Here is a 20,470-nt window from a genome sequence, read left to right on the forward strand (position 1 = left end):
TGTCGCACCACTATGGTAAGAAATCTGACATCTATATGCACTTGCAGAAACAGTTCTTTAACATATTCACTGAGCTACGAACTTGACTTGTTCAAACTACAAATCCCTCCAGCAGCATTCTGTACAAAGGTCGCACAGGTAAGCACTAAAACAAAAATGAAAGGCCAACTGTGAAATGTTTCATCGTGTGAAAAAATTTTTTGTGGCAATAGTTTAGTTAGAGAGCAAGCTCGATGTGAAATCTTGTGCAATATCTGAAAGGGTGCATTAGAAACGACTATCAAAGATCTGTGTTCTGCGTGCTGAAACTGGAAGAAATGCATCCATTACAGCTTGTTGGAATTGTTTATAGATCAGAAACACTTTCTTGCTGTGTTAGAAAGTGTTTCAGTACCCCTTTAAAGTGCTAACATATCAGAAGCAAACACATAACTTGTCAGAGTAAATGGAAATGGAAATATCGAGAACAGAGATGCAGTGTGTAACCTGCATAAGTACAAACTGTTGCCAAGCGTCGCAGAGAAGAAACTGGCTATTGGGTAAGAAAAAGAGTTGTGCATGGGCATTACTGGAAGGGAGAAGTTTATTTATTTATTTATTTACAGTACCTTACAGGCCTTCAAGAAGGCATTGGGTAAGGGGGGATGTACATAGTCATATAAGCATAAAGGCATTAGTACGAGAAATATCCAAACAGCGTAAATATATCAAATATTATAACACAAAAATAAACGGCAATAGCCGAAAAAACAGAGGAAGCAAAATGGTGATATTACAGTGATCACATCACATGGCATTAATACCACTAAGTGCACGTCTACATAATCCAGATGATCACTTGATATGTTTAATAAGCACGGAGAAGAATTCAGGCGAGACAAGAAAGCAAAAATGTGTCATACGGCTGATGTGTCAAAAAAATGTTCAAATAGAAGATCCTGAAATGCACTGTGTTTTGAGTGGGAGGCAATGTCGTCTGGGAGAGCGTTCCATAAATGTATCGCACAAGGCAAAGCTGAAAAATTTAGTATGTATTGCTATAAACTCGGGTGGAACTAAAGGTATTATGTAGCCATTCTGATGTTGAGGATGCTTTTTTCAGGTTTGGTAATTTACAGACCAGCCGAATGAATGAATTTGTGAAACAGTAATAGCAGCGCAATGTCATGGTGAGTAAATAGGGGTTGCAAAGAGAGATCGAGCTTTATTTTGGTTACACTTGACAGAATGCTGTAGTTGCTTGTAATAAAACGGCTCGCTCTATTCTGGATGCCTTCCAGGAGGTCGACGAGATACTTTTGATGCAGATTCCATATGACAGAAGCGTACTCAATTTGCGGTGGGGCTAGAGGTAAATAGGCTACTTTTCGTAGTGGGGAAGGTGCAGCTCTTCCGTTTCGACGTAGAAATCCTAATGGCCTGGAAGCGTTCGCTGATATCGAAGTGATGCGACTAGACCACGAGAGATTGTACTTGTATTCTTTGGTGTAGTCAACTATGTTAGTATCAAAATGATATGAAAAGTGAGAGTTAACTGTTTTTCGGGAGAAGGACATTACCTTGCATTTTGAAACGTTCAGGGTCATGACCCACTTAGCACACCAATCACTGATACGTTCCAAGATCATTTTGGAGTGCCAAGTGGTCAGCGGCACAGTCAATCGCACGGTATAAAACGCAATCGTCGGCAAATAATCGCACACAAGAAGATAGGTTATTCGGCAAGTCGTTGATGAAAACTAAAAATAGTAGAGGTCCTAGTACACTGCCTTGAGGTACTCCAGAGGTGACGACAGAAAGGGGAGAGGAGAGGTTTCCAACAACCGTGAACTGCTCGCGATTATAAAGGAAATTGCGAACCCATGATAAGGTTAGCGAGTCAAGTTTAATTGCAAACAGCTTAGATATGAGACGACTATGAGCTACACATGGATAATAGTAAAAGAAGATATTACGTTCAAGATGAGAGTAGATGTTGGACGCGATACAGTGTAGACCGCTTATAACGTAAGTCGCCGGAGTCGCAAATATCTGCACTATAAGCGGTACCGCACTATAACCAAAACAACAATTTCCAAGCCCTGTGCGTATGCAAAACATGTAGACCAAGGATGTAGACACGCTTTGTAATATCGCACGCACATCGCGATTATGTTTTCGCCAGCTCATCGCGATTACGTTTTCATCAGAGCTGGCGAAAACATAATCGCGGTGAGCTGGTGAAAACGTAATCGCGATGTAGTCGGTGCTCTTCAAGCTCGACAGCTTTGCACCGAGTCAAAACGAAACAACTGTTTGCCGCAACCGCTGCGGAAAAAACCGTGACCGCTATCGACGCGATTATGAACGGTGATTTTGCGGTGCTGAAGGCACGCGCCCGACGCACGCACCGAGTCGTCCAGTCGCTGCAACAACTGGCCGTCGAAACTGCGGTCGCTATCCATGCGATAATCGATGGCGACTACACAGTTTTTTAGGCACGCGGCCGACGCGCGTACCGAGTAAAAACGAAACTACTGTTCGCCGCAACCGCTGCTGAGAAAACCGCGGCCGCTATCGACGCGATTGTGGATGACGACTACGCAGTTGCGAAAGCACGCGGCCAACACGGTGTTACGCGCGGCGGTTAACGCAAGAATATAGGCTTTAGAGACACAAATAGGCTCGAAGCGTTCCGGCGTTGCTGTCATTCACGTACGATTTCAACTGATGGCTGTGGAGATGCGGACTCCGCCGCTTCGTTTTGGTTGGACGCTAGCACCGTTCTTGCTCTTTTATGTCGCACATTTGCGGCGCTCCTCGCTCACCGAGCTCCGAAAGTAGTCCGAATTAACCGATACGCGGCCAAATAAGCCCGAATTAACGAGAGTTTGATTGCATTGAATAATGCACACGCAGGCCGGGAGCACGCACCTTGTTGAGAAGCGTGCTCGCTGCCGCCCTTGTCGGCGAGATTTTCCCGCGGAAGCCGCATTATAACCGGTATTTCGTCTCACGCGGCTGCACTGTAAGCAGTATGCGTATACATGGAGTGCTATGGGAAAATTAACGGGAGTCTGAAAAGACCGTACTATATCCGGTCCTGCACTATAAGCGGTTACGTTATAAGTGGTCTATACTGTAATATGCTCTAGCACCTGGCCAAACATGTTCAGTCGTTCAAGCCACGTTTCAAGTAAACTACAGTGAAATCTCGATGATACGAATCTCACGAGGTCATGAAAAATATTCGTATTAGCCGAAATTCGTATCATCGAAACACAACTAAAACTAGCTAAATTAAAGGGTCGGAGGTGAACTCACTCAGGCACGCGCACGTAAAAAGCATTTACAGTATTATAGATCACTTATAACGTAACTGTTTATAGTGCAGAAGTGGCTACAACGCGGCCTTTTCCGACTCCCGTTTACCCTCCCATAGAACTCCATGTATACGCATACCGCTTACAGTGCAGCCGCGTGAGACGAGATACCGGTTATAATGCGGCTTCCGCTGGAAAATCTCGCCGACAAGGGCGGTAGCGAGCACGCTTCTCAACGAGGTGCGCCCACCGACGGGAGAGGAGATCAACGAAGGCGATGCGGAGGAGGAGCATGAGACGTGGAGCATGATTCCAAGGGCGATAAAATCGTCACCGCGCGCCGTATGTGCGAGTGAAAGCGCGCCTTTCGCGCGGGGGACGCGCGCCTCCACGCACGCAGAGCGAACGCACAGCGGAGAGCAAACGCGACTTCCGTCACGGCCAGGCGCGCCAGTCGAGCCCGGCCCTGCTTCCGTCGCGCGAAAGGCCGGGGGGTATGGGAGGGAGGGAGGGGGGGGGGGGCGACGCTGTGCTGCGGGGCACCAAATGCGTATCTTGCAACCGGGCGCAAGGGTAACTGGAGACGCAATCTCCCACCGAATGGAGCAAAGCGGGAAGGCAGCGCAGGAGGGAGGCAAGGAGGGAGGGGGGGGGGGGCGGCTTCTACTCTGCCAACAAATGCGTTCTTGTACTTTGCGCCTGTGCCGGCTGTTGGGGTTGTCGCGCGCACCGTATCTTGAAAGCGATCTCCACACGGCTCTGACCTTTGTATGCGCTGTGCTTACGCCGCTCAGTTTCCGTTGAAGCGATAGACCGCACGAACCTTCGATCGCTGCGGCGGCCGCGCGCAAAAGCAAGAAAAGCGCCACCGCGTCAAACTCTTCGCGCCCAGTCGCGGCCTCCGCGCTGTCCGGCGCCGCATCCGCGGCTCCGCACCAAAAGAGAAAGGGAGAAAGCGCGTGACTGCGTGCTGTTCTTTTTCGCGGCCGTTGGCGGGGCGCCGTTTATTCGTATCAACCGACGCGGGTCGCAAATCGATTCGTAACAACCGTTCTCTAGCGCGTTGCAAATGGGGCTCAGCCGGGACCACAGAAAAATTCATGTCATCCGGAAATTCGTATTAGCCGTGGTCGTATCATCGAGATTCCACTGTGCAACACGGACACAGCAAAGCATGTAAACGACAGGGATGATCGCAGACTTCCAACAAAAAAAAAGTTAAATATCTGCAAACATCTCTCTTTTTGTGTCTCGCATCATCGAAGTTCCATTTCATAGTATCGCTTGAAGCTTTATATGCACCAACAATGACACAATGCTGATACACTCACCCATTGCACTGCTCTTCATTACAATAGCAGTTGTATGGACACTCCAAGCGAGTGTTCACTGTTGCCATGAGGTTTCGTATAAAGTTCAAGTGCGGTAAGATCCTATCATGCCACGCGTGTCATATGCTGTGGGTGCAAGGGTGCGCCAAGAAGGATGGTGGCTTGATGCGTGCTGTCCTGCCACGTGCTTATATAAATAAGCGCACGCAAGACGGTGACGGGGGAGTTGAGCGCGCTGTAACATGACCAAGCACGTGCTAGGGAGGCAGGTGAGCATGCATCTCCTTTAGACCAGCCGTGGCTATGCATAGCTGTCAGTGCTGCTACAGTGTACTAGAATAGTGCTGCTGAGCGCACATGCGGCCCGTGTGCCCTTATCTTGGCGGTAATATGCAGTGGGTGCAAAAGTAGGTTGAGTTGAGTTGTCAGATGGCTTCATGTATGCTGTCTTCCCAGGTGCCTGCAGTGTTGGAGGTCTCGTAATCTCAAGTTTCAGAGGTGAAGCGAGAGGCAGTACGAAGAAGTGTTTGTTCCCCGAGGCTTTTCATCATGCCAGCGTTGTGAGAGCAAGTGTCCGTGGTCATCGAATGGAATCGGTCCATGTTTGCATGTGTGTGCGTGACACCATGCTATTGTTAATTTAATTAGAAAATGAATGTTTACTACAGTTTATACGGCCGAATAAAACTACGAACCTGACTTAGTGTAGTGTGGTTGTCTAATACTTTGCTATGTAGTTGTCTAATACTTTGCTATCGCTATCAATGCTTCGTCTTTTGGGTAAAACTGTGGCTTTTTGCTAACTACCATAACTGGATTGAATGTCTCTGTTGTTGTTATAGTTCCAAGTTTTGCTTAGATTTTTTTTTTTGCAGATAATCTACATATAATGTCCGAAAAAGATTCTGTAGCCAAGCACTAAAAATAACTTTTTTAGTAACATGAAATTTTGTACTCATTATCCCATTGCAGCACTGGAAAACACTCCACAGGGGAAAAAAAAAGTGAGTTACTGCAGAGCATTACTGACAAATGTATGGGTAAAAAAAATACAAGTTGAAAATTTTAACTGAATGGCACAATGTTAATTATTAGTTGTACAGCAAACCTTAGAAATGTTGCAAGATTTATAATTCTGTGAATGGCAAATTGGATCACAAAAATATGTGGGGTGATAACTTCTTTAGCAGAAGCTTTATTTTATGCAATAAACTGCAGATCTAGCTGTGGGTTAATGCAGGATTTACTTTCGCATAGGGTCCTGCTGTTGCTGAAGTCATCTTGGTGGAAGCAGGTGTGTTCTGTGGTGTTTTGACAAAAAACGGGGTAGATAGAATGAATTACATGTTTGTACAACAAACCTTACAAATGTTGTGAGAGTTGATTCCATGAATGGAAAATTGGATCACAAAAATGTCTGGTGCGAAAGCTTGTTTAGCAGAAGCTTTATTTTATGCAATAAACTGCAGATCCAGCTCTGGGTTAGTGCAAAATTTATATTTGCATGGAGTCCTGCTGCTGCTTAAAGCGCGGGATACATGGAGCGAACTTACGCCGAACTTCATGCGTCAAGTATATGGAGCGAATAACCGGCGTCCGAGCGACGAACTTCGTCGGGCGGCGAGCGCCTGACGGCCGGCGTCAAAAAATTTGACGTCCGCCGCCGATCTGCCTGTCCAGATCGGTCGTGGTCCAGACATTTTCGTCGGGCGAACGCCGCCGCAGGAAGCGTCTAGCGCACAGTGGTGGACGACAGCCAATCAGGGGCCGTACGCTTCGGTTTTCCAAGGATTCCATTGGCGGTGAGTGACTTAACGAATTTTGTTTACTTCGGTTGCCCCAGTTATGCCGCAAGGTGGGATGTCGTACGCTAAGTTCGCGTTGCGGCCCCAATACACACTCAAGTTCCTCGCATAGTCGGAGCGCTGTCTCTTTTGAGAATTTGAATTGTCGCCTGAATTCCTCGTCTGTCATTCTCAAAGGCGTCTTCTCGACGTCGAGGTCGTCGGTGTCTATCACGGAGGCTCGCTAAACACACGATAACAGGCGCCACAGGCACCGCACAGCCGTCATTTTGCTCCGATCGAGTGCCGCGATCTCGCCCGTGCACACGGCACGCACAGGCTCTACACACGGCACACCGCGCTTCGGATCAGACTGAAGCAGCGCTTCGTAGCAGACGACAAATTCGGTTTCCGCGTGATTGACATGTGCGTGACGTCATCAAAAAATGTGTTCGCGCCCTGAGGCAATGGCGTCACCCAGGCGGCGACCAATCGCTGCACGCAAACCGAATTCTTCGAAAACCGAAGCGTTACAGAATACGGCCCCAGGAGGCACTGTGGTGTTCTTGACAAAAACTGGGTAGATAGAATGAATTACAAGTTTATTTCTCATTACACTGTACCTGATACAGAGGTCTTACTCTATTTCTATACTCCATGGAGGGAGAGAGGAGGGGACTTATCGTGTTGCAGACATTATGCAAATGCTTTTGCTGTGAATACAGTGCAAAACTGTATTTGCTGTGTTGGCCCTTTTTGTTACACCGAAGTCGTCAGATCATCTCGTCTTCGCCTTAGTCATAGGTTGAAAAAAAAAGAAAAAATTTGGCACTTTCGCCTGAAGGTAAACGCATTGACAGCGATGGGAAGGTTTAGCATTGCACTCGAACTCCTTGGACGGTGTTCTAACTATAAGTGGGTGCGACATGTTAAAGCGACGGAGCACGCAAGGCAACTGTTGCTGTGTAGAAGGAACAACACCGGGGCAGCGCCACGTACATGTTCATCTCGCCAGGCATCTCGCAACACTGACCTAATGAGGAGCGCCGCCAATGGCATTGGAGGCATCGCACTTCGTTGGTGCACAAGATGAAATGGACTGGAAACCGTTGGCGTCTAGTCTGCGCCCAGTGAAATATTGTATAACGCTAGCTTGATATTTACTGTCCATTACGCTCAGACCTGTGCATACATTTGCACACTGCAGCTCAGCAAGAATGTTAGTGTGCTTATAGTGTGCATTCGCACAATGGTCATGCCAGCAGTGGAAGGCAGCAATGTCCTGGCTCCCCCTCCATGCAGATTGAATGGAATGTTGACGGTACTGCCACTTCGCCTTGCCATTTTTGCAGCATTTTGGAGGCCACAAAGACCACACTGTGTGCACCACAATAAAGTTCTTGAGATGGCGCTGTTCACTGTGACAGCCTGGTGCTGTCACAGTAAACGAGTTCAGAGCCAAAGGAATCTCTGAAGTCTTAAAGGGACACTAAAGGGAAAAATGATTTCTTCTGTATCAGTAGATTACCCTTCCGCAATACCGAAAATACCACTATTACCGCGAGAAGCCGCTTGGTAAGCCAGAAAGAAACGAAAAACACAGAGGCGAGTGGTGACGCCACGAAGTTCCCGCACCAGCTCACCGTGACGTCATGGATTTTGACAGCGTCTTCTAGGTCTCGGTTAATTCTTTAGCGGTAAAGATTGACTACATTGTGTACTAAAGGAGCCCAAGACTGAATATTGTAAGTTTCGCAGACTTATACTGAGCCAACGTGGCCCAAATACGAAAAATTACTTTAGAAGTCGTGACGTCACACTGAAGTTCTGACGTTGGGGTTACCGCGCGAAATTAAAAAAATTAACTTTGAGCTTCATTTTCTCTTCTAATAATTGACCTATTGCAGTGTATTTAACGACAGCAGAGTTTTCGAAGAATACTTTATCAGTATAAGTTGATTTATTGTTTTGCTTTAGTGTCCCTTTAAGTTTATTTGTGTCCCAGCCATTTTACTTTTCGACAAAATGCTTAATTTGCATGTTTGGCTTAACACAATCTTCTGACATGAGTAAATACGTTAAAAGCCATGATATCCTGGAGCTCACCGGAAAGCCTACAACTCCTCACGCAGACTTTAAACATGCTAGTAACAACTATACAATGTCGGTGGCTACTGACCCCACAAGAAATGAGAAATGGAATGTTTATTTCTTTTTGTGTCGAATACATATTGCCGAGGAGGTGACTGACCCAAATTTACTGGAGAAGTGATGGATTAGCAGCAGGAACCAGCCCATATCAAGACTGAAGGTCTACACTACATGGCAAACTTTTTGATGCTGATTCGTTTGAACATGGCATATACCCACTAGGGGAATTGCCCAAAAATCGGGTGGCAGCAGAACACTTAAGTCAAATAGGCCACAAGCTCAACTGCTTTATGTATTTACTTATGTGCACTTTTGGTCTAATATGTGTCGTCATCTTTGTTGATGAAGCTGACTGTTGAGTCTCTGTGTGTGTATTACGCTGTCTGTATTATCTTAATCTCTGCGCCTGCTCATCTTCGGCCACATTGCAACCCCATGTACATGATTTATACACGTGTTGAGACTCAGTATAGTGTGTAGTGCTACCTGTCCTCACTTTTGTCTTGTATGTTACAGTGCATCTGAGACATCATTTACTCTTTTATCTAACTGCTCTTTACATTTTCCAAACCTGTGAGGTTGCTTATCTCACAGTATTTTTCTTGTTTTTACTATTGCATGAAAAGGGGTACATGCCACCATTATACAGGTGGCTAAATCTTTCATTTAATTTCAATGAAATAGAAAAGAAAGAAAAAATACTACCAGAGCACTGCAGGCACCATATGGAACCTGCTTCCTCTTTCATTTATGATCCCTCTACTAAGAATACGAAGATAAACACAAGTTTAGCCCTCACCCACAATTTCTAGTCATCTTAAAGCAGAGTTAATAATTTCCCTTCTTGGCTTCTGTTGGCTTGTGTGGTGGTTACCTGACTAAATGTCAAGCCCTCTCTCTCCCTTTCTGAGCATCGAAGAGGCTGCCACACATGTACCAAACTACCTGTTTGTAATGCATAGCATCTTACAACTTCAATGGACATTGCATCATTGGAGGGTTTATGAGTTGTCCATATAGTTCTCTTGTGACTATTCACTACCCTGTGGAAAACTCTTGAAAGAGTAGTATTTCTAGTAGAGCTCCTGACATATATCGGCATTTGAGGTGCAGTTAAATAGAGTAACGAGGTACATAACGCTGCTTTTGTTTTGCCTCTTTATTTCCCTGTTAAAGGGATCCACACGTCAATGCAAGAAAATGTGGAAACAATACATTAACAAACAATCCTTAATTGGGTGTTTCAGGCCATTTCAGGAGCATCTCTGAAGTGATGCACAGTCACACTTACAAGAACAAGGGAGTGCATATTGGAAAAGAATCACAAAGATAGCTTCATTTGACCATAGATGCAGGCATATTTGATAATACAACCAGGAAGTGCATATGAAAGGGCCAATTTACAGAAACTGAGAAGCTAGACTTATGTTTGCATTGAAGAAAAGCAGTTACAAATGAAAACCCAAGGGCGTTCACACCTGACTGGGATATTTACAATGTACAGAGCAAGCCATCCTTGTCTACAGAGTGTGAATGGTGCACTATGGAGAAAAAATGGTGACATCTCGCCGCAACTGCTGGGTATGAAGTGCAATGGTCATCAGCATGGATAGCGGAGACGACCGCAAAAGAGAGAGAATGTGTGCGCCTTCTCTCTTGTCACCCAACACATTGACAACAAACCAACTAGCCCAACTTCACACTCTTGTACGGTGCTTGCGTCTGTCAGGCTTTTATCTCCAAGCAGATGTGCCTTTTCAAAGGCACAGCCACTTTCCGAAATTCAGCATCCACGGCAAGACGCCATTTTTTGTTTTTTTCTTTGCATTGCATTATACCAGCGCTTGAAAGCGACCATAAAGCCACCTGCATTGCTCTCCACTATCTTTGCACGCTAAGGCAAGCAATAAACACTTAATTCCTTGCAATAAATATTAAGTACAAACAACACAATGTTCACATCACTCAAAATGTGCAGCAGCACAGCTGCAGAGGGCCATCTTGCACTTCATGCGCGACACTGTAGTGGACACAAAGCTTGCAGCACTGCCTCATTGGTTGTGTAATATGTGCATCTGTGTCATCATCACTTCTCTGTTCCCCATTCCCCCTACATAGAGCAGCAGGCTACAGTGCGCTAGCTCAAACTGACTTCTCTGTCTTTCTACAAGTTCTCTCTCAATGAGACAGGATCACTGAAATGTTGCAGAAAAAAAAAAAAAAAAAAAAAAAACAGAGCTGGTTCCACTGTGAGGTGTGCTAGTTGCATCTACAAAACACAATGTTGGCAGGACCAAAGTAGCTTACTATAAAACTAAGCACACTTTCACATGGACACTGCTTGGTGGCAGCACAACATTGCAACTGTTGAGCCACCATGGTAATGATGGGAAGCAAGCCACTCACAGCCGATATGGCTAACTATTACATGTAAAAAAAAAAAAGTTGATAATTAGTGCACTGAAAGTAGTAAATTACTCACTTCCATGTGAATTACTGACAAGGACCGGGACAATTCCAATCTGTTTTTGTTCCAAATCTGCCATTAGCCCTCCGCAAAATAAGTAAAATTGGCTCGGGCCCAGGCGGGGCCCGAGCCATTTGTTCTCACAATGATCCAAGATGTCGCCATATAAGCAGCTCAGTTCTGTGAAAACAGCAGCTTGTAGCATAGCAAATTTTCCTGAGAGGCTGTAAATCTTGTAGGGGACATGGCGAGCTTCCTGTAGCTCTGACCACATTTTATTCCTCCTCAATTTTTAAGCCAGAATATCTGCCGTCTTTTAACTGATGGCATTCCTGTGCAGAAATCACATATATAACTTTCAGGACCAGATCGCTTAAGTAACAATTGTTTAGTGATGAACACTGATAAATCTGCACAGTATTTTAGGTGTAATGATAACAAAGATATTTCTTCATATCCTAAAACAAATTCTGAAAACATAGTCAAATGGATATGCACTTGGGGAGCATATATATATATATATATATATATGTTTAATTAAAAAAACTACAAGAAAGAAAACAGGCAATGCAAAGACACAAGGTGCCAACTCTTTCAAGAGCAAAAAAATGAGCTGCTATAATATGGATGCCTGGCCTTCGGTACTTTCAACATAAATTCAAACATGATTGATTCCGAAACTACTACAATGCACTGTTCCGTTTCCAGGTACACCTGCATTTGCAACAGTGTCTTAATTCAGACTCCAAAGCATACACTTGGGACTACTGCACGCTTAGAAGCCGGCAACACAGCAATTACACATCTCACTTTCATGTAATTACATGTAACAGGCATTACAATCAGTTATTTCCTGTTTGCGATTAAACTTATGCTAATGGTACATTCTGTGCTGTGATGAAGCATGGACACATCTAAAGGTGTGAAAAAAAAATGAGTAGCTCGCCTACCCACGATCCTTCAGAACTTATTGTATAAATAAAGGTTTTCCAGCAAACCAGTGCAGATTCCACTTCAGACTGCAATGTCAGATTATCGCACTTCGTTTGTTGCAGAGTGCTTGTACCTCTAAACACAATGCTAAGTGCCCACAACACTTTCGCTCTGCATTCCGAGCTGCCAACCTGAATTCTAGGGTGCAGAAATGTACGCTCTCTTGGCCTGTAGAATTAAAAAAAGCATGCACACTACGCACAACTGTAAATGCGTAAGTCCTCCCTCAGCAGCCGACGAAATGGACATATCGACTAGGTGGACACTTAATTAATACCCCCCCCCCATTACAGCCTATCAGTTCTAAGCTGGTTGAATCGCCATGTCGGCAGCGGCCACAGGCACTTGATTTCCATACGGCAATTTTTGTCCGAAACTTTATGCCATTCAGCAATGGGCTAGTGGAAAGTACTGTTCTCCATGTTCAATCGTGCAGCTTCACAACTGCAACAAAAGTCACATTTATCTCAACAACCACACGACTTGGAATCATTTACAGTGCACATGCTTTTACACTTCCCAGTTTCACCTTAATCTAGATGATTTAAACTAGAAACTTTCCTGTGAGACTTTAGAAGTTATAAATAAAATCTGTGAATGGGTGGACACAAGAAACAATATCAAAAACAAAAATCACAAATGACGACTAGGAAGTGTGCATGGGGGGTGAGTGTCATAATGGATACATATGCCATATTTGTTGCGTTGAGATCATAAAAGTTATGCATAAAACTTCTGAATGGCTGGACAAAAAAAAAAAAGTTACATTTAAAGGAAGACTAGCACGAGTGTGGAGGGGCCTGTCGAAATGACTACGCACGCATGCCATGCTTGTTGCAACTTAAGCTTACATTTTATGCTAAAGAGAAATTGGTGTTTTGTTACATGATAAAACAGCCAAAAAATACCCGTGCACCTCTTAAGTAGCTATCACGATGGGGCACAGAAAACAACTGCACCAAGTCCAGGACCTCTTGTGTTCAGACGGGGGGCTGTTTGGTCATTTCACAAACATTAAAAGTTCCAACATGAATCTCTTTATGGGGTTATGCATTATTTCTTTAAAAGAGTAGAGAGCAAGTTTCCTTACATCTACTGTTCATGAAGAATTTGATATTTTGTTAAGAAGGAAACTATATTGAAAGTAACAGTATTCGTGCGATAAAAGAAGGTGCACCCATACATCAATGGATTCTTGTGCCATGAAGATCTAGAAATTTTATTTTTATGACCATCTCGCAAAAAGCTAGAAATGACAGCTTTTCCATTTTGTAGACTTAGATTGTGCATAAGACATGCTCTTCAAAAACTGCCGAGCATACCACCAATAGAGGGACGCCAAGGAAGGGAGGAAGGAAGGAAAATAAGAGGTGAAAGGCAGAGAGGTTAACCAGGTTAAGTGTCCGGTTGGCTTCTCTGCACAGGGGGATGGGGTAAGGGCAGAAAAGATTAGAAAACAAGAGAAGATTAAAAAGAAAAAAAAAAAAAGCACATAAGTCCGCACATTCTATAGTTTTTCACTAAGTCCAGTTTCTTTTAAAAAACGTACTAGTGCTTTTAAAGCAGGAAAAGAACATTTGATCAGTGTAGAATAGACTGACAAGGTATCCCTTAAAAACTCTCTTTGATAATTTTATGGTAATAGGTTGATTATTAGAAGAGAAAATTAAAGTCAAAGTTCCATTTTTCCTAATTTTGCGTCAAAACTTCAGTGCCTGTACGTCAGTGTGATGCCACGGATTGCAGAATACTTTCTCATATTTTGACTGGTGCGGCTCAATAATTGAAGCATGCTAAGTTCAGTCTCTGGTTCCTTTAGAATACAGTTAAACCTGGATATAACGAAATTGACAAATTCCCAAAAACTTTGTTATAGAGAGGATTTCGTTATATGCAGGTTCAGCAGGAAAATTAAAAAAAGAAACGCTTACCGTATTTACTCGATTCTAACGTGCCCTCGAATGTAACGCGCACCCGTTTTCCGTGACCAAAAGAGAGGAAAAAAAAATCCTTTACAGTACCGCTCACCTCATGCTTTCATACAGAAATACAACTATCGCTCAAGATTTACTCCCAATACACTAAATTTGCGACGAACAAAAGTCCCAGTTTTGCCCGAAAGGCAAAGCGTCGATTATGACAGCAAATTAGCAGACAGATATACGAAGTAAGGATGGTAGTTTTATTGGCCGTATAAACTTGTAAACATTAGCTGTTTAACTAAATTGGTCGACTAATGCCAAAGCACACGTACTACAGTTCATGGTCGAAGCTACGGAAACTAGGCTCGAAGGCGTAGGAGGGGGCCATATTGAAATGCCGATGGCGATATGGTAGCGCAAATTTAGGGACGTACTTCTGAGTGGCGGGATCAGGTTTGAATGAAGGTAGGGGGAAAGGTCACGCCTGCGGCGGCAAGATCGCTGGGTCGAGGGATGCAGGCCTGCCTCGCGCACGCACACACACGTTCGCTCGCTCTCGCCTTACATTCGCCGTAAATTCGAGCGAGCCAAGCGCGACGCTGCCGCTTCGCATTCCATTGCGGAGGAGAAGGTGCTTCGGGTTGCTGCTTGCGCAAAATTGACAAAATTTGGAGCGAAATCTCTAGGTTGTCGGTTGGGAAAATTCTTTATTTCAAGGGGGTCTCCCGCTGCCACTTCGTTACGTAGAGGTCTCAAATACATGTGCTTCTATGGAGTAACGGTGGGGAATAGAAAAACTTCGTTATATCCAGGAATTTGTTATATGGAGGTTCATTATAAGCAGGTTTAACTGTATAATGCAGTCCTTCTGATAAAAATTAACAAGGCCCAGGTAGACGCTATCAAAATACGTCATGGCAAGTTGGTGCGGAAAGCGGTGCCTCCTCCCATAGTAAGGGTGGCTTTTTTGGCATTTTAGAAGGGTAATTTACTAATGCAGCTCAACCTATTTTTCTCTTTAGTGTGCCTTTGACAACACTTTGCTCTTTGCACGCACCTGTCTGAAATCTTTGAAACTTCCTTCACAGTATACTATATTACCATGATCGAAGAATATTTGTAGGCATTGAAAGATTTCACTGTCAGACTTTGATATCCCAACCCCTTTTAATGATGTCCCTCCAAACGTCCCACAATATTTCCTACCTTCCGTTCTTTAAGGTTTCTCTGCTGAGCACTCTAGTTGACTCTAGAAAGCGGACGGCAAAGCTAACCCTCAACTAAGGTGGCTATTGCGCTTGAACAGATCAATATGATGTTCAGTCTTGCGCGTAAAATCGTGTTACTGAGCACTCCCAACACCTGCTCCACTTGAGAACACAGGAATGGAGATGTATTCCAACCGAATATTACTGAAGTACAGTATCTAGGTGAAGGAGCTGTGTCCTACGCTAGATGGAGTTGAGACAGAAATTCAATTTGAGGTCTCTTTGTGAGGTCAGGTCATTAAAGGGGCCCTGAACCACCCCTCGGGCTTGGTGAAATAACATAGCCCGCGGGTAGCATACGCTGTTGTGAACATCTCAGCCAAGTTCTGCTGTCGTACACAGTCCGTGGAGCTCGCAAGCGGAACGCGAAGTCACCACGCTACGGTCGGCTACATCGCAACCGCCGCGTTGTGCCGCCACGAGTCCACTGGCTAAGCGCACTGCTGCTCTCCGAGGACAGTCGCGTTTGGCTTACGTTCAGCATGGCGTAGGCACCAAATCGAAAATTTGAACTGCGCGCCATGGTGACGTCTCCGCCTAGCCTTCACAGTGCAAGGCATTGGAGGAGGAAGGGGAGCACAACGGAGGCCGTGTTTGATTGCCGATAACTCCGCTTCTGCTGAATGCATTGAAGTACTTTTTGTGGCAAAGTGATTCTGAAATAGCCCTATTTTCACTTCAAATCTCTTTCTCCACTTCGATAAAAAGTGGTTCAGGGCCCCTTTAAAGACATTAATCTCTCTCCTTTACATAACCTCCATCGTGGAGTCCTTTAAATAAAATACTTTCATTCCTTTGAACAAGTGAAGCTTCGGTGATTTAGAGGGCGGTTAAGGTGTGCATTGATTTCATGGATGGATGTTGAGATCACTGAGCACAATAAGCTAACCAAACAAAAGGTACTCTAAAGATGATCATGAGCTTCCTTACTGGCATGTTCTTCGCTGTCAGTAGAAATTAAACTCTCAAAAAGAACTTGGTTGTGCACAGAAGCTACATCAAAACTACAGATTGTGTGCGCTTTCTATGGATACAAGTAGCTTATCCAGATGATGGTCACTTGCAAATACTCTTCCTTACTTGTGCTGGCAGCCTAAAGTTAACTTATTACAGTGTAGACCGCTTATAACGTAAGTCACCGGAATATCAGCACTACAACCAAAACAATTATTTTATTGCGATAGCAATTATGTGGACACTCCAGGCGCATTTCTAGCTACCGTAGCTGTTGCCGCGAGGTTCTGTATAAAGTTCTGTATCGTAGCCGCGCGCTGTATGTGCGAGTGAAAGCGTGCGAGGGTGAGCCGGTGATCGCATCTCAATCTCGCGCATGCAAGGGAGGAAAGCGGGAAGGAAGCACACTGTCTTCCGTCGCGCGCAAGGCTCGAGAGGGGGGGTGGGGTGCGTTTACTCTGAGCGCGCACGCCTGCCCACAGGGGCCGCTGTATCTTGAAAGCCATCTGCGATGGGGGCGCACCACCGTGCACTGTATTTTCGCGGCTTAGTTCACTTTGATGCGAGCGGCAGCACGAAGGTCAATTCGCTCACTGCTGCCGCACTTCCTCACCATAGGGTTCTGACAGCAAGTTTCCACGGTCATCAAGTGAGATGTGTTCAGGTTTGCTTGCTGAGTGCGTGACACCATGCTTATTAATGCGCAGAGAGCCGCAGCAACGGACGTGCTTTCGCTCGCTCCCGCCATTACATCATTCTGCCCGCTCTTCGTGAGGAATGCTGGGATGCGTGGCTGGCATGGCTTTGTGCGCCGGGCGAAAAATATGAGTGGAGCTATTCATGCGCCAGCAACGTTGGAACACACCCGACGGCGCGAGACACGCCGGTTGTTTGCCACCATGACGCCACGGAGCTTGACGTGCGCACTCGCGTTACGTTGGAGTATATCTGCGGCTTGAGGGGAGCGTTTGCGGTCTCAGTTGACTGCCGAACTTCTAGGCAGCCGCACTGTAACCGGTATTTCGTCTCCCACAACTGCACTATAAGCAATATGTATATACATGGAGTGCTATGGGAAAATTCACGGGAGTCTGAAAAGACCATACTATATCCGGTCCTGCACTATAAGCGGTTACGTTATAAGTGGTCTATACTGTACATATTTGGCTGAAGTCATTCTTGACATAGGTGTGGCACTAATTTTAGACAAAAATATAGAAGTTTATCTAAAGGCCATGCAAAATAAATTTGGTTTTAGGGTTGAGACTCACTGCAAGAACAAGCACACAGATCACTCAAGAAGCCATTTAGCTTGTCACATGACTAGGTTACAACACTGGTCACCACCAGTGAAAGTGCAGTGAAAACATTATCAGCTTAATTGGTACATATACAGACGCTCTGATGGTGGTATTATTTGTACAATATGTTTTCTGCATCATAATGAATATGCAGTGTACTCATGGGAGATGTCAGAAGTGTTTTGTCACACAGGCTTTACTCTCTCTGGTGACAGTTTTTATGGTAACCATCAACTTACATGGTGTACTAACACATTGCATATTGTCGTATCTTCATAGGCAGCTACGTAAGTAGGCATTTAGCTGCGACCCTTAAGAACCAAAGAACGGCATATTTTACTTTTGAGTAGTCAGTGACTGACAAGCTTCTGCACTTTAGCATCAGTAAAATTTCTGTGCTCAGTTCAAGACTAGCTCTGACAAGCTGCACACGACGTCCAGCAACCCATGAGACATTTCTGGCCTACTAAATAATGTCAGATAGCTTATGGCAAAGTTCCATGATGGTACGTCCAAGGTAGCTGCATTACTTTCCTGTTGTCCCGTCTATTAGATTTACATTCAATGCTGCCTGGCCCTATAAAGCAGGGTGACAAAGCTCAGTGTTCCATCTGTCATGCATATTCAAGAGTTGAGTGAAACATACAAGCCATAAAGCTTTGCTCACGACACCAAAAACCCTCATGTGCACTGCACATTCTTATTATGCTTGAATGCATCACCATCTCTATTTACAAATGTGCTAGCTTTACCACACAAGAACACCATGCCAAGTTCACAAGATTGTAATTTCACGCACACAGGCATGATAAGCTGTTGATTGACAGGCCAGTGTGCATCTTTCATTTGCTACACACATTACTGCAGGTTTGAAGATCCAGCCATCTCTGGTGGACTACATGCTGCATTTGAAGTTCTGAGTGGCTACTGTCAAGAACAAAAATGAGTGCGCTGACTACAGTTGAGGGACACATGATTCCAGTTTTGACTGCTCTCCAATAAAAAAAAGAAATGTAAACTAAATTTAAACCGGTAGATTCACTTGTTCTTGGCCTTCTTGCTTCTAGGTATGTGGCTCTGGTAGTGGGCCATCATGAAGCAAAGGATGAAAGTGTTGGCCACAAGGAACATGAGGCCTGCCACCCAGACGTGAAGGAAGAGGGGCTTGCCGCCAAACTCGAGGTAGTAGGCCTGCACCAGCCACAGTGCCTGGCCTCCCAGCCACATGAGCAGCAGAAGTACACCACGCCTCATGCTCAGGCCCAGCTTGGGCAACACCAACGGCAGCAGACACAGATACCACAGGAAGTACTGTGATGTGCACACCTTGTTGAAGCTCACTAGTACAAACGTGATGCAGAACAGGGCAAAAGGCAGGTCACTCAGCTGGCCATACTTGAAGGACAGCAGCAACATCAGCAAAAGCTGTGGCAAGAGCGCAGCAAATGTGCTGCCACCACTGCTGCCGGACGTGTTATGGTTGGCCAGATACAGTGGGTAGAAGAGAGGAGAGAAGTTGTGACGGACATCCCTCCGGGAGAAATGGTAAAGGAACGCCTCCTGGATGTACTCTCGACCGTAAGCGAGGTAGCAGAGAAGGGTTGGTAGGAAGAAGGATGCTGCGCTGGAGCCAAGGAAGATGAGCTTTCGCCGGTTGGGCAACAACAGCCGGGACAGGTAAGAGCGCCAGCTCTCCAACTCTCCTTTTGCTGCAGACCCAGAGGGCAGCCTCGTCTGCAGGGCCAGGTAGATGGGGAGTGCATAAACCACAGTGTACATCTTGAGGTGCACCGAGAACCCATAGGCCAGGCCGGCAGCGGTGTCTCTGCTCTTGAGCAGCGCGAAGAGGGAGAACACGACGATGAGTGCCAGGATGGAATCGGAGCTTCCACGTGTGGAAACGGCGAAAGTAATGGGGTTGTAGAGCCACAGGCAGGCACAAAGCACAGCCTTGCGTTCACTGAACTTGGCCGTCCGCACGATGTGATAGGCGTAGTAGCCAACCAGGACATCTACTGCAGAGAAGAGGACTTTCCCGAAGGCCGGATGAAGAAGCACGTTAGGAACAAGGAGCATGGCCAGCATAGGACTGTACCGGTACGTCTCCCTCAGGAACGGCGACTCGCCCTTGGCCACGTACGCAGCGCCATCGGTGAAGACGTGGTAATCGACATCAGTGTACTTGACTTGCAGGTTCTGGTCTTGCCACTCCCCGACGACGATCAGCCCGGCGCGTATGAGCCCCGCCAGCACGAGGTGGTGGTAGAGCTTCACTTTGCCCACGCTGAACCTGCTCGACTGCTGCACCATTGTGGCACCCAGAACTGATTGCCACAGAAAATACAAAGAGTAGGGAACACAGGCGGATGGAAAATGCTTCTAAGGTCAGCGCTCCCGAATCCTACCAATACGTCTGGTCGAGGGTTGCAACCTACTTCGACTTCTCGTCTTTCAGAAACCCGGCGCAGCAAGCAGACATTGTTTTCCACTTCTCACAACACTTCAACATCTCCTTGATGAAGGACGAGCAGGCTTCTTCTTTGTAGTTGTTTGCTTCGGGAACAAAAGAGAACCAATAACAAATTATTTAACTAACGCGCACAGGTTTCAAGTCGGGCACGCCTGTGTACAAAAGGTAGGACGTTTTGCGTTGAATAAACTTGCTCAGATCTATGCAAGCACACCATGCCTATCTTAGCCTAGCGTGCGCGGATGGTAGATGCTTGCATGGAACAGTCTAGCTACTATCACTGTTTATTATTCACATGCGTGTAGTTAGGATACGTGCAATGGAGGCGCGAAATCGAGTCATCCAAAGCGATGATGCGATCGATCGAAAACCCACAGTGGCTTGCTTCGAAGGGGTATCCACGATACCGACATCTTTCGTTAACCTTTTCTTTGGCGAGCATATGCTTGCGCAAACAGAACGCTGATTATTATAAAGCATATATTGATTTACCTTGCAGGCATTTTTGAATAGCACATGCCTGTTTT

General features: G+C 45.5%; 1 protein-coding gene across 1 annotated transcript; it reads right to left on the minus strand.

Moving 5' to 3' along the window:
• Nucleotides 1-9,709: 9,709 nt before the first annotated feature.
• On the minus strand, nucleotides 9,710-20,428 carry LOC119442260 (GPI mannosyltransferase 1-like). The gene has a single exon (XM_049662008.1). It carries the CDS (start codon nucleotides 19,781-19,783, stop codon nucleotides 18,512-18,514), a length of 1,272 nt encoding a protein of 423 aa, XP_049517965.1. The 5' UTR covers nucleotides 19,784-20,428; the 3' UTR covers nucleotides 9,710-18,511.
• Between the last annotated feature and the right edge of the window lie 42 nt (nucleotides 20,429-20,470).

Source organism: Dermacentor silvarum, chromosome 2, assembly GCF_013339745.2.
Source record: "Dermacentor silvarum isolate Dsil-2018 chromosome 2, BIME_Dsil_1.4, whole genome shotgun sequence".
NCBI classification, from domain to species: Eukaryota; Metazoa; Arthropoda; class Arachnida; order Ixodida; family Ixodidae; genus Dermacentor; species Dermacentor silvarum.